The sequence below is a fragment of the Lepidochelys kempii genome, chromosome 4 (genome assembly GCF_965140265.1).
Source record: "Lepidochelys kempii isolate rLepKem1 chromosome 4, rLepKem1.hap2, whole genome shotgun sequence".
Taxonomy (NCBI): Eukaryota; Metazoa; Chordata; order Testudines; family Cheloniidae; genus Lepidochelys; species Lepidochelys kempii.
The window spans coordinates 121,863,425-121,876,462 of record NC_133259.1 but is presented as its reverse complement, the minus strand read 5'-3'; the positions used below and the strand labels follow the sequence as shown (position 1 = coordinate 121,876,462).

Here is a 13,038-nt window from a genome sequence, read left to right as displayed (position 1 = left end):
AGAACAGGATGGCCAAAAACAGTCTCTCTGAGGGATGGAGAGTGTCTGAATCTCTAAGGGCTTTGACATAGACCTTCTGTGGTGATGAAGTGATCTCAGAGCCTGGGGGAAAAGCACCCCTGAGAAGGAGAACTTATCTTTATTTGACAACTTAATTTACCAAAGGCTCTTATGTAAATTAAGTTGTCATGGGATAAGAGGGAAGATCCTTTCATGGATTGAAAACTGCTTAAAAGACAGGGAACAAAGGGTAGGAATAAATGGTAAATTTTCAGAATGGAGAGGGGTAACTAGTGGTGTTCCCCAAGGGTCAGTCCTAGGACCAATCTTATTCAACTTATTCATAAATGATCTGGAGAAAGGGGTAAACAGTGAGGTGGCAAACTTTGCAGATGATACTAAACTGCTCAAGATAGTTAAGATCAAAGCAGACTGTGAAGAACTTCAAAAAGATCTCACAAAACTAAGTGATTGGGCAACAAAATGGCAAATGAAATTTAATGTGGATAAATGTAAAGTAATGCACATTGGAAAAAATAACCCAAACTATACATACAATATGATGGGGACTAATTTAGCTTCAGCTAATCAGGAGAAAGATCTTGAAGTCATCGTGGATAGTTCTCTGAAGACGTCCATGCAGTGTGCAGCGGCAGTCAAAAAAGCAAACTGGATGTTAGGAATCATTAAAAAAGGGATAGCGAATAAGACGGAGAGTATCTTATTGCCCTTATATAAATCCACGGTACACCCACATCTTGAATACTGCGTACAGCTTTGGTCCCCTCATCTCAAAAAAGATCTACTGGCATTAGAAAAGGTTCAGAAAAGTGCAACTAAAATGATTAGGGGTATGGAATGGGTCCCATATGAGGAGAGATTAAAGAGGCTAGGACTTTTCAGCTTGGAAAAGAGGAGACTAAAGGGGGATATGATAGAGGTATATAAAATCGTGAGTGGTGTGGAGAAAGTGAATAAGGAAAAGTTATTTACTTGTTCCCATAATATAAGAACTAGGGGCCACCAAATGAAATTAATGGGCAGCAGGTTTAAAACAAATAAAAGGAAGTTCTTTTTCACACAGCGCACAGTCAACCTGTGGAACTTCTTGCCTGAGGAGGTTGTGAAGGCTAGGCCTATAACAGGGTTTAAAAGAGAACTGGATAAATTCATGGAGGTTAAGTCCATTAATGGCTATTAGCCAGGATGGGTAAGGAATGGTGTCCCTAGCCTCTGTCTGTCAGAGGGTGGAGATGGATGGTAGGAGAGAGATTACTTGATCATTACCTGTTAGGTTCACTCCCTTTGGGGCACCTGGCATTGGCCATTGTTGGTAGACAGGATACTGGGCTGGATGGACCTTTGGTCTGACCCAGTATGGCCATTCTTATGTTCTTAATGACCCTAGCTCTTGAAAGAGTCTGGGTTACACTAAAAAGACTGAAGAATAAGAACCATGGGGGCGATATTTTTTATATTGTATTAAACTTCTCCACAGGTGTGGCCCTTTTTTGAAATTTGGCCTGCCACACTCGGAGTAACAGGTACAATTGCTATTAGCCAAGCAGAGCACCAACCCACACCCTGCCTTAGACAGGTAAATAGGAATTTTGTTCAAATTTTCAGAAAAACCATTTGAGAAATACTGTACCACATAAATCCTTTTACAAAACTCAGTGCTCAACAATTAAATGTACCTGTGATCATCACAAACAAGTTCCATTAGCCCTATCAAGTGAGAGAAAGGTCCAGATCAAACCTAGTATAAGCAGTTGTGATGCCATTAGCTTCAGTAGAGTTCCAACTTCTTACTTTAGGTTTGAATTTTACCTGAAAGGTATAACTGTCCAGAATGTGATCTTAATACTGTGATATGAAGCTAGTCACTAAGCCAAATTCAAAGGTGATGTAAATACACGTGCAAGTTACATGTCAGTAAGTGGGTACATGAATGTAAGTTGGCGTAGATATCCAACAAGGGGTGTTAATAAGTGAGGTTATAGGAAGTAAGGACTTGTCTATATAAACATTTAGTTTTGAAACAAGAGTAGATTAAAGTGCACCAGGAAACGTTTAGTTCCCAGCAGCAGTTCAGATGGACAGTTAGGCCTTGTCTATACTATTGGGGTAAGTCGACCTGGTATGCTACTCCAGTTATGTGAATAACGTAACTGAAGTTGACATAGCTTAGGTCAACTTACCGCGGTGCCTGTACCATGCTGTGGTGATGGGAGATGACTTCCCTTATGCTTCTCAGGAAGCTGGAGTACCAGAGTTGACCGGAAGCACTCTGAGATCGATTTAGCGGGTCTTCACTAGAGCCGCTAAATCAACACCGCTGCATTGATCACAGCAATACCAATCTACCAGTAAGTGTAGATGTAGCTTCAGTATGCAGCAAGCTAGGGCAAGATAGATTTACACTTCTGCTCACTGTGAACTACGTGTTTATATAGACAAGCCCTAAGTGAGCATAAACTGATACAACTTACAACAAGGGGGTAGCAGAGTAGAGGTAGCGGAGGGGGGGGGGAACAGCAGGAGAGTGTAAAATAAAGTAGGTACCCCAGCATTTCTTCCACTCTCTTGTTTGTTACTTTAGTGCTACATTGTCTCTTCTACACCATTAGGGTACATCTAGGGTGACCAGATGTCCCGATTTTATAAAGACAATCCTGATATTTGTCTTATATAAGTGCCTTTTACCCCCACCCTCTGTCCCGATTTTTCACACTTGCTATCTGGTCACCCTATCTCAGAGGTCCCCAAACTGTGGGGTGCACCCCTCCCCAGGGGGACACAGAGGAATGTTTGCAGGGGGTGCAGTTGGGGCCTTGGCTAGCCCCCATGGGGGGCAGGGAAGGAGCGCCATCCAGCTCTGCTCCTGGCCCCGGCCCCAGTTGCTGGCCCTGCGCCCAGGACTCTGCTCTCAGCCCCATGCCAGGGCCCGACTCCCAGGACAAGGCTCTGCTCCCAGCCCTGCCCCAAACTATGGCCCCAGTCTCGGCCCCCTTACCCCTGTCCATGTTCCCCCCTTTCAGAGCCGCAGCCATGCTCCCAACCCCAGCTCCAGCGGGCCAGGGGTGGAGCGTGGAAAGGGGATGGGGGGGCTGAAATAAAAAGTTTGTGGACCACTGCCCTAGGTGCATCTACATTACAGTGAGGGTGTGAATGGAAACTTGTGTAGATGTATCCACACCAGCCATACTCTAGCTAGTGCACTAAAAATAGAAGTGAGGACCCTGTGGCTCAGGCTTCAGTACTGGCTGTACACGTGAGTATGTACCATGTACTGAAGACTGTACTACGGTGTCCTCACTTCTATTTTTAGCAAGCTAGCTACTGTACAGCTAGCATGGGTACGTCTACACAAGCTGCCATTCACACACCCCAGCTGCAATATAGACATATGTCATAAATATAAAGGGAAGGGTAAACCCCTTTAAAATCCCTCCTGGCCAGAGGAAAAATCCTCTCACCTGTAAAGGGTTAAGAAGCTAAAGGTAACCTCGCTGGCACCTGACCAAAATGACCAATGAAGAGACAAGATACTTTCAAAAGCTGGGAGGAGGGAGAGAAACAAAGGGTCTGTGTCTGTCCGTATGCTGCTTTTGCCGGGGATAGAACAGGAATGGAGTCTTAGAACTTTTAGTAAGTAATCTAGGTAGGTATGTGTTAGATTATAATTTCTTTAAATGGCTGAGAAAAGAACTGTGCTGAATAGAATTACTATTTCTGTCTGTGTGTCTTTTTTGTAACTTAAGGTTTTGCCTAGAGGGATTCTCTATGTTTTGAATCTAATTACCCTGTAAGGTATCTACCATCCTGATTTTACAGAGGTGATTCCTTTACTTCTATTTACTTCTATTTCTATTAAAAGTCTTTTTATAAGAAAACTGAATGCTTTTTCATTGTTCTCAGATCCAAGGGTTTGGGTCTGTGGTCACCTATGCAAATTGGTCAGGATTTTTACCAAACCTTTCCCAGGAAGTGGGGTGCAAGGGTTGGGAGGATTTTGGGGGGAAAGACGTGTCCAAACTACGTTTCCCAGTAAACCCAGTTAGAGTTTGGTGGTGGCAGTGGATATTCCAAGGACAAAGGATAAAATTAATTTGTACCTTGGGGAAGTTTTAACCTAAGCTGGTAAAAGTAAGCTTAGGAGGTTTTCATGCAGGTCCCCACATCTGTACCCTAGAGTTCAGAGTGGGGGAGGAACCTTGACAACATATTATATTATAGTCCTTGCATCCACTGAGAAGGGACTTCAGATTATGCTGAATTGTTTCATACTGGTTAGTGGTATTATGTGAACAACAGGAATCAAGCTGAGAACACCACATTCATTTCCTCATATAATGTAAACCTGATTTGAATCTAACTGGTCACCAGAGGTAAAAGGCTGGTGCATTAACTCATGATTTGCAAAGTAATATATTTTGATTCTAAATAATATGGATTGGATTTATTTTGTAGATCTTGTCCACCTATTTTCCCCCCTTTTTTTTCTTTATTTTTGACCTTTCAGGCAGGAAGAGAAGAAAATAAAGTCCCGGTTAACTGAAGGACCTATGAAAGATGAACGTGTTTTAGATCTGCAGAAAAAGATTATAGAGAAAACTATGGAGCGTAAAAAACAAGCTGAAATCTTAAAGATTACACCCCAGAAAGATGGTGCAGGGCCAGGGAGATCTTGGGAGTCATATGAAGTAAGTAAATAAGTCTTACAATAAATAGTCATAATGGGATCTTTTTTTTAAGTTTCAGTTAGCTCAATGGAAGTGTGACAGATATGGCAATTTCTTGCAATATTCTTGGGAGACCTTATTGAATTAAATTAAGTATCTTTGGGGTCCACTGTATTAAATGAATGGTTTATTTCTTGTTGTGGGCCAGAATTGTATGTAACTTCTCAAGGGGAGAGATGTAACGGATGTGAGACTTGGGGTTACAAAGGACTATTTTGAACCATGTGCCAGACAAGAATGGACTTTAGGAACAAATAGTGGTAAGTGGTTTTCCTGGGGAATACCTAGGGGGAGGTGAATGCAAATTCCCCAGCTTCAGTTATGCACAAACTCAGACTTTTGAAGCTGCACCCTGAGGAGGGGGCATTGTCTGTTGATCACCTGTTACATGAGGCCAAGATCAAAGGTCCATGCAGAATAAGGAAAGACTGAACTATTCATGGTTATTCTGATTTTGACACTGAGACAGTTATGAACTTGTAATCATGGGGGGAAACCAATTGTGGGTTTTGTAGGACTGACACCTACCAGACCCCGAGGTTGGAGTTGGGGTAACTTCAGGTCCACTTTTTAGCTTGCACATAGGTTCTTTTATTGTTGTGAATATGTTTTCTCTGTAATGCTTTCCCCTTAAAAATAAATGTGCTTGCTTCTAAAGAGCTGTGTGCTAACTTATAACTGCAGTCCATTACCTTGTTCATAGCCTCTGGAGAGAAACCAAAGGGTAGATGCTGGCCTATTTAGACAGTCTGGCTTGTGGGGAATATCACTTCGTGTAGACAGGGAACTGTGCAGCCTGGAAAAATCTTGGTTTGGCAGGATAGAGATGTGAGCGTCTACCCAACAAAGGTGATAGCTGGGGAGCCGGGAACCTAGAGGGGTACCCTTGAGGGACCACAAAGGGGAAATACAGGTGCAGTTGCCGTGAACTTGTGATTGGCCCATTTATCTCTAATCTTCCTATCTGTTGAAATAATAACTATAGCCTATTTTGTTAGGAGACTTGGCAGAGCTGAATTCACAACCTAAGGGAAAGCTGTATTTTTCAGATATAAATAGTAAACCTCTATCTCAATATAATGCAGTCCTCAGGAGTCAAAAAATCTCACCTCATTATAGGTGAGACCGCGTTATATTGAACTTGCTTTGGCCCCCTTGTTCCTTGTTCCCTGACTGCCTCCTCCAGAGATCCCCATCCCTAATCACCCCCCGGCCCCCACACCCTACCCAACCCCCCTGCTCCCTGTCCCCTGACTGCTCTGACCCCTATCCACAGCCCCCACCCCCTGACAGGCATTCACCGGCAGCAGCGGGAAGTGGAGCAACGTGGCCCCAGCCCGCTCCACTCCGCCACCTCCCAGCCGCAGCGCTCCGCTTCCCACCGCCAGTGAGTGCGGGGAGGTTGGGGAAAGGACGCCCTCCACACTCACCGACAGCAGGAAGCGGAGCAACGTGGTCCCAGCCCACTCCGCTTTCCTTGCCCCAGCCCCAGCCCCAGCCGTGTCACTGGTGGGCGGGGGGAAGTTGGGGAAAGGTCCCGCACTCACCTGCAGCGGGAAGTGGAGCGCTGGGCTGGATGAATGGACTATAAGGTGGATAGAAAGTTGGCTAGATTGTCGGGCTCAACAGGTAGTGATCAATGGCTCCATGTCTAATTGGCAGCCGGTATCAAGTGGAGTGCCCCAAGGGTCGGTCCTCGGGCCGGTTTTGTTCAATATCTTCATAAATGATCTGGAGGATGGTGTGCATTGCACCCTCAGCAAGTTTGCAGAGGACACTAAACTGGGAGGAGAGGTAGATACGCTGGAGGGTAGGGATAGGATACAGAAGGCCCTAGACAAATTGGAGGATTGGGCCAAAAGAAATCTGATGAGGTTCAACAAGGACAAGTGCAGAGTCCTGCACTTAGGATGGAAGAATCCCATGCACCGCTACAGACTAGGGACCGAATGGCTCGGCAACAGTTCAGCAGAAAAGGACCTAGGGGTTACATTGGACGAGAAGCTGGATATGAGTCAACAGTGTGCCTTTGTTGCCAAGAAGGCCAATGGCATTTTGGGATGTATATGTGGGGGCATTGCCAGCAGTTCGAGGGACGTGATCGTTCCCCTCTATTCGACATTGGTGAGGCCTCATCTGGAGTACTGTGTCCAGTTTTGGGCCCCACACTACAAGAAGGATGTGGAAAAACTGGAAAACGTCCAGCAGAGGGCAACAAAAATGATCAGGGGGCTGGAACACATGATTTATGAGGAGAGGCTGAGGGAACTGGGATTGTTTAGTCTGCGGAAGAGGAGAATGAGGGGGGATTTGATAGCTGCTTTCAACTACCTGAAAGGGGGTTCCAAAGAGGATGGCTCTAGACTGTTCTCAGTGGTAGTTGATGACAGAACAAGGAGTAATGGTCTCAAGTTGCAGTGGGGGAGGTTTAGGTTGGATATTAGGAAAAACTTTTTCACTGGGAGGGTGGTGAAGCACTGGAATGCGTTACCTAGGGAGGTGGTAGAATCTCCTTCCTTAGATATTTTTAAGGTCAGGCTTGACAAAGCCCTGGCTGGGATGATTTAGTTGGGGATCGGTCCTGCTTTGAGCAGGGGGTTGGACTAGATGACCTCCAGAGGTCCCTTCCAACCCTGATATTCTATGATTCTGTGTGGCTGGGAGCTGGCGGAGTGGAGCGGTCTGGGGCTGGGCTGCTCTGCTTCCACTGCTGCCGCTGCTGCGGGGGGATCCCTTCCCCCAAACCCCCTCCCCCGAGCGACATGGCTGGGGCCGGGGCGAGGGAAGCAGAGCAGGCTGCTCCCAGCCCTCCGCTAATCTCCTGTGCCACTCTGGGACTGGGGCCCCCAAAAGTGCCCCCCATAGCTCCTGCCTCCCAGACCCTAGGGAGGGGAACCCCTGACCGCCCCCGAGACGCTCTGCCCCTTATACAACCCCCAGGGCCGGCTCCAGGCACCAGCATTCCAAGCAGGTGCTTGGGGCAGCACTGTGAAAGGGGAGGCGGTCCGTGTGCCATCAGGGCGGCATTCGTCTTTCCGCGGCAGCGGCAATTCAGTGGCAGCTTCTGTCTTCAGTTGTCCTGCTTGGGGCGGCAAAAACAGTAGAGCCGGCCCTGCCAACCCCTCGGCCCCGGCCCGGCCGCTTTACCACGTTGTATGTGAACCCGCATTATATCAGGTTGCGTTATATTGGGGTAGAGGTGTGCAATAATGTAAACCAGGGGTTCTCAAACTTCATTGCACTGTGACCCCCTTCTGACAACGAAAATTACTACACAACCCCGGGTGGTGGGGCTCGGGCTTTGGCTCCACACCCAAGCAAGTCTAACGCCAGCCCTGATGACCCCCATTAAAATGGGGTTGCAACCCACTTTGGGGTCCCGACCCACAGTTTGAGAACCGCTGATATAAGCCTTTCACAGGATTGCTTACTGCAGCTTCAGAATCTCCATTTAAGGGACAAATCCTGTAAAACACTTAAGCATTTGCTTAACTTTAAGCACATACTTAAGTCCATCCCTTTTCAGCAAAGAAAAGTATTTGGGGCTTTATTCAGGAGAGTATTTAAGTGTACCCTAAATAGGGGTGCTTTCCCGAATAGAGGCCTTAAACACATGCTTCAATCCTTTGCTGAATCCAGGCCTACAGAAGTGCAGATGCAATAATTAGAGGCCTCAAAGGAAAACTGCAGTGTAATAAAAATATTCAAATCACTACAAAGAGTAAGACACATTTTGAAATAAATAGAAAAGAAATAGAAACCTATAGATAGGATCCTTGACAGTATAATGGTAGAATATGACTGTAAATGCAGCTATCATTTGAAGCATAAGAGTTCCATAACTGTTGTGAAGTTCTACTCTTTTGTTTTGTTTAACTTTACACTTTAAATATCACAAGATGCTAGTTCTCTTCCTCTTCCCTCCACTCAAGTCCTAAGGCACATAGCTGTAAAAATTACTTTTTAATTCAATATAAAGTATAAATAAAACACAGGTTAGCAGAAGATATTAGGTTTGCTCTAGTCCCCATCATTGCTGCTTGGGTCTACATAGCTCTGGCCAAGTTTTATTTCAGAGAACAAAGCAAATTCTTACATCCCGCACCTATTTAGTCCAATTGTGTTGTATGCATTTAATTTAGAGCAGAAAGTGGTCCAGTATGTCCGCCACAGGATAGTAAGCCCTCTTTCTGTGCCATAACTCCAACATAGTCCACCCTGAATGCCATTTGTACTACCCACCTTTTTGGTGCCTTACCTCTCTGTTCCTGAATACACTGAAAGTAGAAGATCCCCTCTTGGTGTTGAAGTGCCAGGACCAAATTTTGGCCTCACTTACACCTATGTAAGCACTTTGAACTCAGTGGGTTTGTGCACGCGTGAATGAGGGCAGAATTTGCTCCACACACATATTTTTAACACTTTTAAATTAATAACAAAATAGAATGTATATTACAATTTAGAAAATTGAAGACAAATGTGTTGTAAAAGAGAGAAGTTGTTCTAGCATTGTTGGTGGCAATTAGATGATAACGTCACTTTGTCTGTCTGTGCTGGGCTTTCCTGGAATACTGTCTTTGTGAATCTAACTGTTGAATCAGAACACTGTAAAGTTTGATATAGGAGATAGATGTATGCATCTGAGTGTTGAAATAGGACTACCAGGATAAAGTTCTGAGAGGGAGGTAACATAAGAAAGAGACAAAGGAGCATAACAATTCAAATGTAGTTTGGTTTTGTCTTGGCCTAAGATTTTGTACAGTGTTATATCTGTGCTCAATCTAGTCAGCGTTTCTCAAATGTGGCCACCAGGATTTTTTTTTTTTTTTTTTTGTGGCCACAGACTCCTGGGCAGTGATTGGAGGGGGAGGCAAAGCATTCGCCCCCTTCCCTGGGGCCAACACTAGGGGTTGTGCCCTGCCCCCATCAGGAGCCAGAAAAACCAGAGTAGCAAGCAGCCAGTGTGAGTTCCCCCCTTTCCAAGGGAAGGGGCAGTGGGGCTCGGGCTTCTGGCTTCAGCTCTTGAACGTTGGGCGGCAGGCTTCAGCCATGGTATTTGGGGTTCCAGACGCAGGGCTTTGGGCTCCATACCTTGGCCGCGGGGCTTTGGGCTCCGGCCCCGAGCCCACCCCCTTCCCCCAATCGCCCATGGTCCCCGCTGCCTTCCCCAACCCTCCCCTGCTCCTGGCCCCTGCTGCCTCCCTACCCACCTCTCCATTCAGAGCTTAATATTTCCCCGGCTTGCCAGGGCTGAGTAAGTCTGCTGTGAAAAGCGATATTAACAAACCTACAAATATCAGTTTTCACAGGAGCAGACTTACTAGATAGCAAGTCTTAAAAAAAAAAAAGGAACCAAGAAAACAAAAGAAACAACAACAAAAAAGAGAAGAATGTGCAAAGCAGCTTATTTTGTTTCTATTCTGTTTAGGTCCAGTAAAGAATAGAGACAACTGTACATTATTTCTGAGTCTGAAAAAAACCCCTACATAAATAAATTACAATGATTTGGGCATGGATATGTGCATATTTATTTGTTTTTCCTAAAGTTAATTAAGTATTTTAGGAAAAAGTTTCAGCGTAGCCACCAGCAAGAGCTGGTGGCCACACTCAAGGGCCACCAAAAAAATTCTTGTGAGAACCCCTTGTAGATTAAACAAATTGGGCACCCAACTTAAGTTTGTTTCTCTTCATCACGGCCGTTATGAAGTTGGTGTGCTTGCCCCAGTCATGGTATCAAATGGAATATTTGTCTGCCAGCCATCCAGATTGTTGTGTGAATATTCATTCCATAATCTGATTAGTCACTCATGTTTGTCTATGATAATCTGTCTTTCATTTCTGCAGAACTCTCTACAAGAGCCCCACTGGAAAGAGATGGAAGAGAGTCGGGAACAACAGTTCAAGATGCTTCAGAATGGCTTAATGTCCAGAGAAACAGCTCAGAAAATGGCTGCATATCAGGCCGCAAGAATTGGAGCCACTTCTTGTATATTGAGATAATACGTAAAATGAAATGACTCTGGAAGAAATCCAGACCTGGTGGAGATGGGAGCACTTCCTATTGTGACTGCTAATGCCAGGGTTGAATTTAGACCTTTTTCTAATATGTGTAGGCTGCAGAGTCAAATTACGGTTGGCACCGGCATAACTGAAGCAGAATTTGATAACTTGTATTTTAAATCTGTGTTGGGACATTTTTCCATTTAGAATTAAAACATGTAATAGATTAAATATTTACCTTGCAATTTGTTTATGGTGACAAACTAACAGGTAAGAATGTTATAGAGAGGACTTTGAATGTATACCCTGCCATTGTTATATGCTATGCCAGTTGTTTGCTATGTTCATTTTCTGAAATAAAAAGTAAAAATATGTGAAACAAACAGAATTTTTACTTCTCAATTTAGCTTTTCACAGGATGTGATCAACCCAAGTTTAGAATAGGGATCCATGATCTTACAATAAGTACAGAATGTGGTTACCTGCCCATATCAGCAGGTCAACCAGTTTCAACACTGGTTGTGGAGGAGCTAGGGAGGAAACCAGGTTGTGTCCCAGGGTCCAATACAGGAACTTTCCAAGTGCAGTCAGGTTCTCTGTCTCCCTTGTAAAACTGAGATGATTATAACAACTTAGGCCCCAATTCAGTATGGTACTTAAGGATGGGTCTAACTTTACGCACATATTAGTCCCACTCAAGTGAAGTTGCTCAAGAAGCAAATTCCCCTCATCTCAAAGTGATGATAAGAGAAAGTATGATTCCTTATTCTCTTTAGAGAGCAGTTTTCAGAAAAAATCAAAACGCTGTTAGTCACCTAGAATTAATTTGACATCTATGATAATTTCTATGCTGTTTCCATAAATGAACTTTCGAGTCATAAGACTATGTCAGCATAATGCCAGAGGGGAAGTAAATCTCAATTAAAATCTGTGCAGCAGTAAGAATATGTAATGTATTTCTATCTTAAATTTGTGCCAGTTACAAGATATTTAATTATTGCCATTGCAAATATTGAAATTGAATCAGATTGTATCTGACGTTAAATACAGGGAGCTGCTCTTAATGCTCATACAGCATTACAATTCCTCCTCTCTATCAAAGGAAATCTAATGGGTTAAAAGAAAAGGAGTACTTGTGGCACCTTAGAGACTAACCAATTTATTTGCGCATGAGCTTTCGTGAGCTACAGCTCACTTCATCGGATGCATACCGTGGAAACTGCAGCAGACTTTATATATACACAGAGAATATGAAACAATACCTCCTCCCACCCCACTGTCCTGCTGGTAATAGCTTATCTAAAGTGATCATCGATCTACAACCTATCCTAAAGGATGACCCAACACTCTCACAAATCTTGGGAGACAGGCCAATCCTTGCCTACAGACAGCCCCGCAACCTGAACCAAATACTCACCAACAACCACACACCACACAACAGAACCACTAACCCAGGAAGGTGCCCACATATCTATTCAGGGGACACCATCACAGGGCCTAATAACATCAGCCACACTATCAGAGGCTCGTTCACCTGCACATCCACCAATGTGATATATGCCATCATGTGCCAGCAATGCCCCTCTGCCATGTACATTGGTCAAACTGGACAGTCTCTACGTAAAAGAATAAATGGACACAAATCAGATGTCAAGAATTATAACATTCATAAACCAGTCGGAGAACACTTCAATCTCTCTGGTCACGCAATCACAGACATGAAGGTCGCTATCTTAAAACAAAAAAACTTCAAATCCAGCCTTCAGCGAGAAACTGCTGAATTGGAATTCATTTGCAAATTGGATACTATTAATTTAGGCTTAAATAGAGACTGGGAGTGGCTAAGTCATTATGCAAGGTAGCCTGTTTCCTCTTGTTTTTTCCTACCCCCCCCCCCAGATGAAAGCTCATGCTCAAATAAATTGGTTAGTCTCTAAGGTGCCACAAGTACTCCTTTTCTTTTTACTGAGGCCTGAGCATCACGCCCTGAGAACTACAACTCCCACCGTGCACCGGGGCCGGATGGAAGGTGAGGGCGAAGTCAAACGGCCTGCTAATTGATATTCATGTCGTCCAATCAGCGAGCCGGAAGGGCCGTGATCTCGCCAATGACTGGGTGGCAGGGGTGGGCCGCGCCGGCTCTGTGTGGAGTTTCCAGATCGGCCCCTAAGGAGGGTGAGTATGGTGGGCAGGGGTTGCTGGGACCCCGGCCGCCCGCCCTGCGCTGAGCCGAGCCGAGCCCCCAGCAACGTACAGCGGAGCCGGGGCGGCAGGTGACAAGGGGCCCGAACCC

General features: G+C 44.9%; 1 protein-coding gene across 3 annotated transcripts in view; it reads left to right on the top strand.

Annotated features, from left to right (window-relative positions):
• Positions 1–11,114, top strand: part of CFAP99 (cilia and flagella associated protein 99) — a 107,892-nt gene extending 96,778 nt beyond the window's left edge. For all 3 annotated transcript variants that reach the window (XM_073342717.1, XM_073342716.1, XM_073342715.1), the window contains 2 exons: positions 4,526–4,706; positions 10,590–11,114. In XM_073342717.1, the coding sequence (XP_073198818.1) occupies positions 4,526–4,706; positions 10,590–10,745 (337 nt within the window). In that variant the 3' untranslated portion in view covers positions 10,746–11,114. The remainder of the gene's footprint in view (positions 1–4,525; positions 4,707–10,589) is intronic.
• Positions 11,115–13,038: the final 1,924 nt, after the last annotated feature.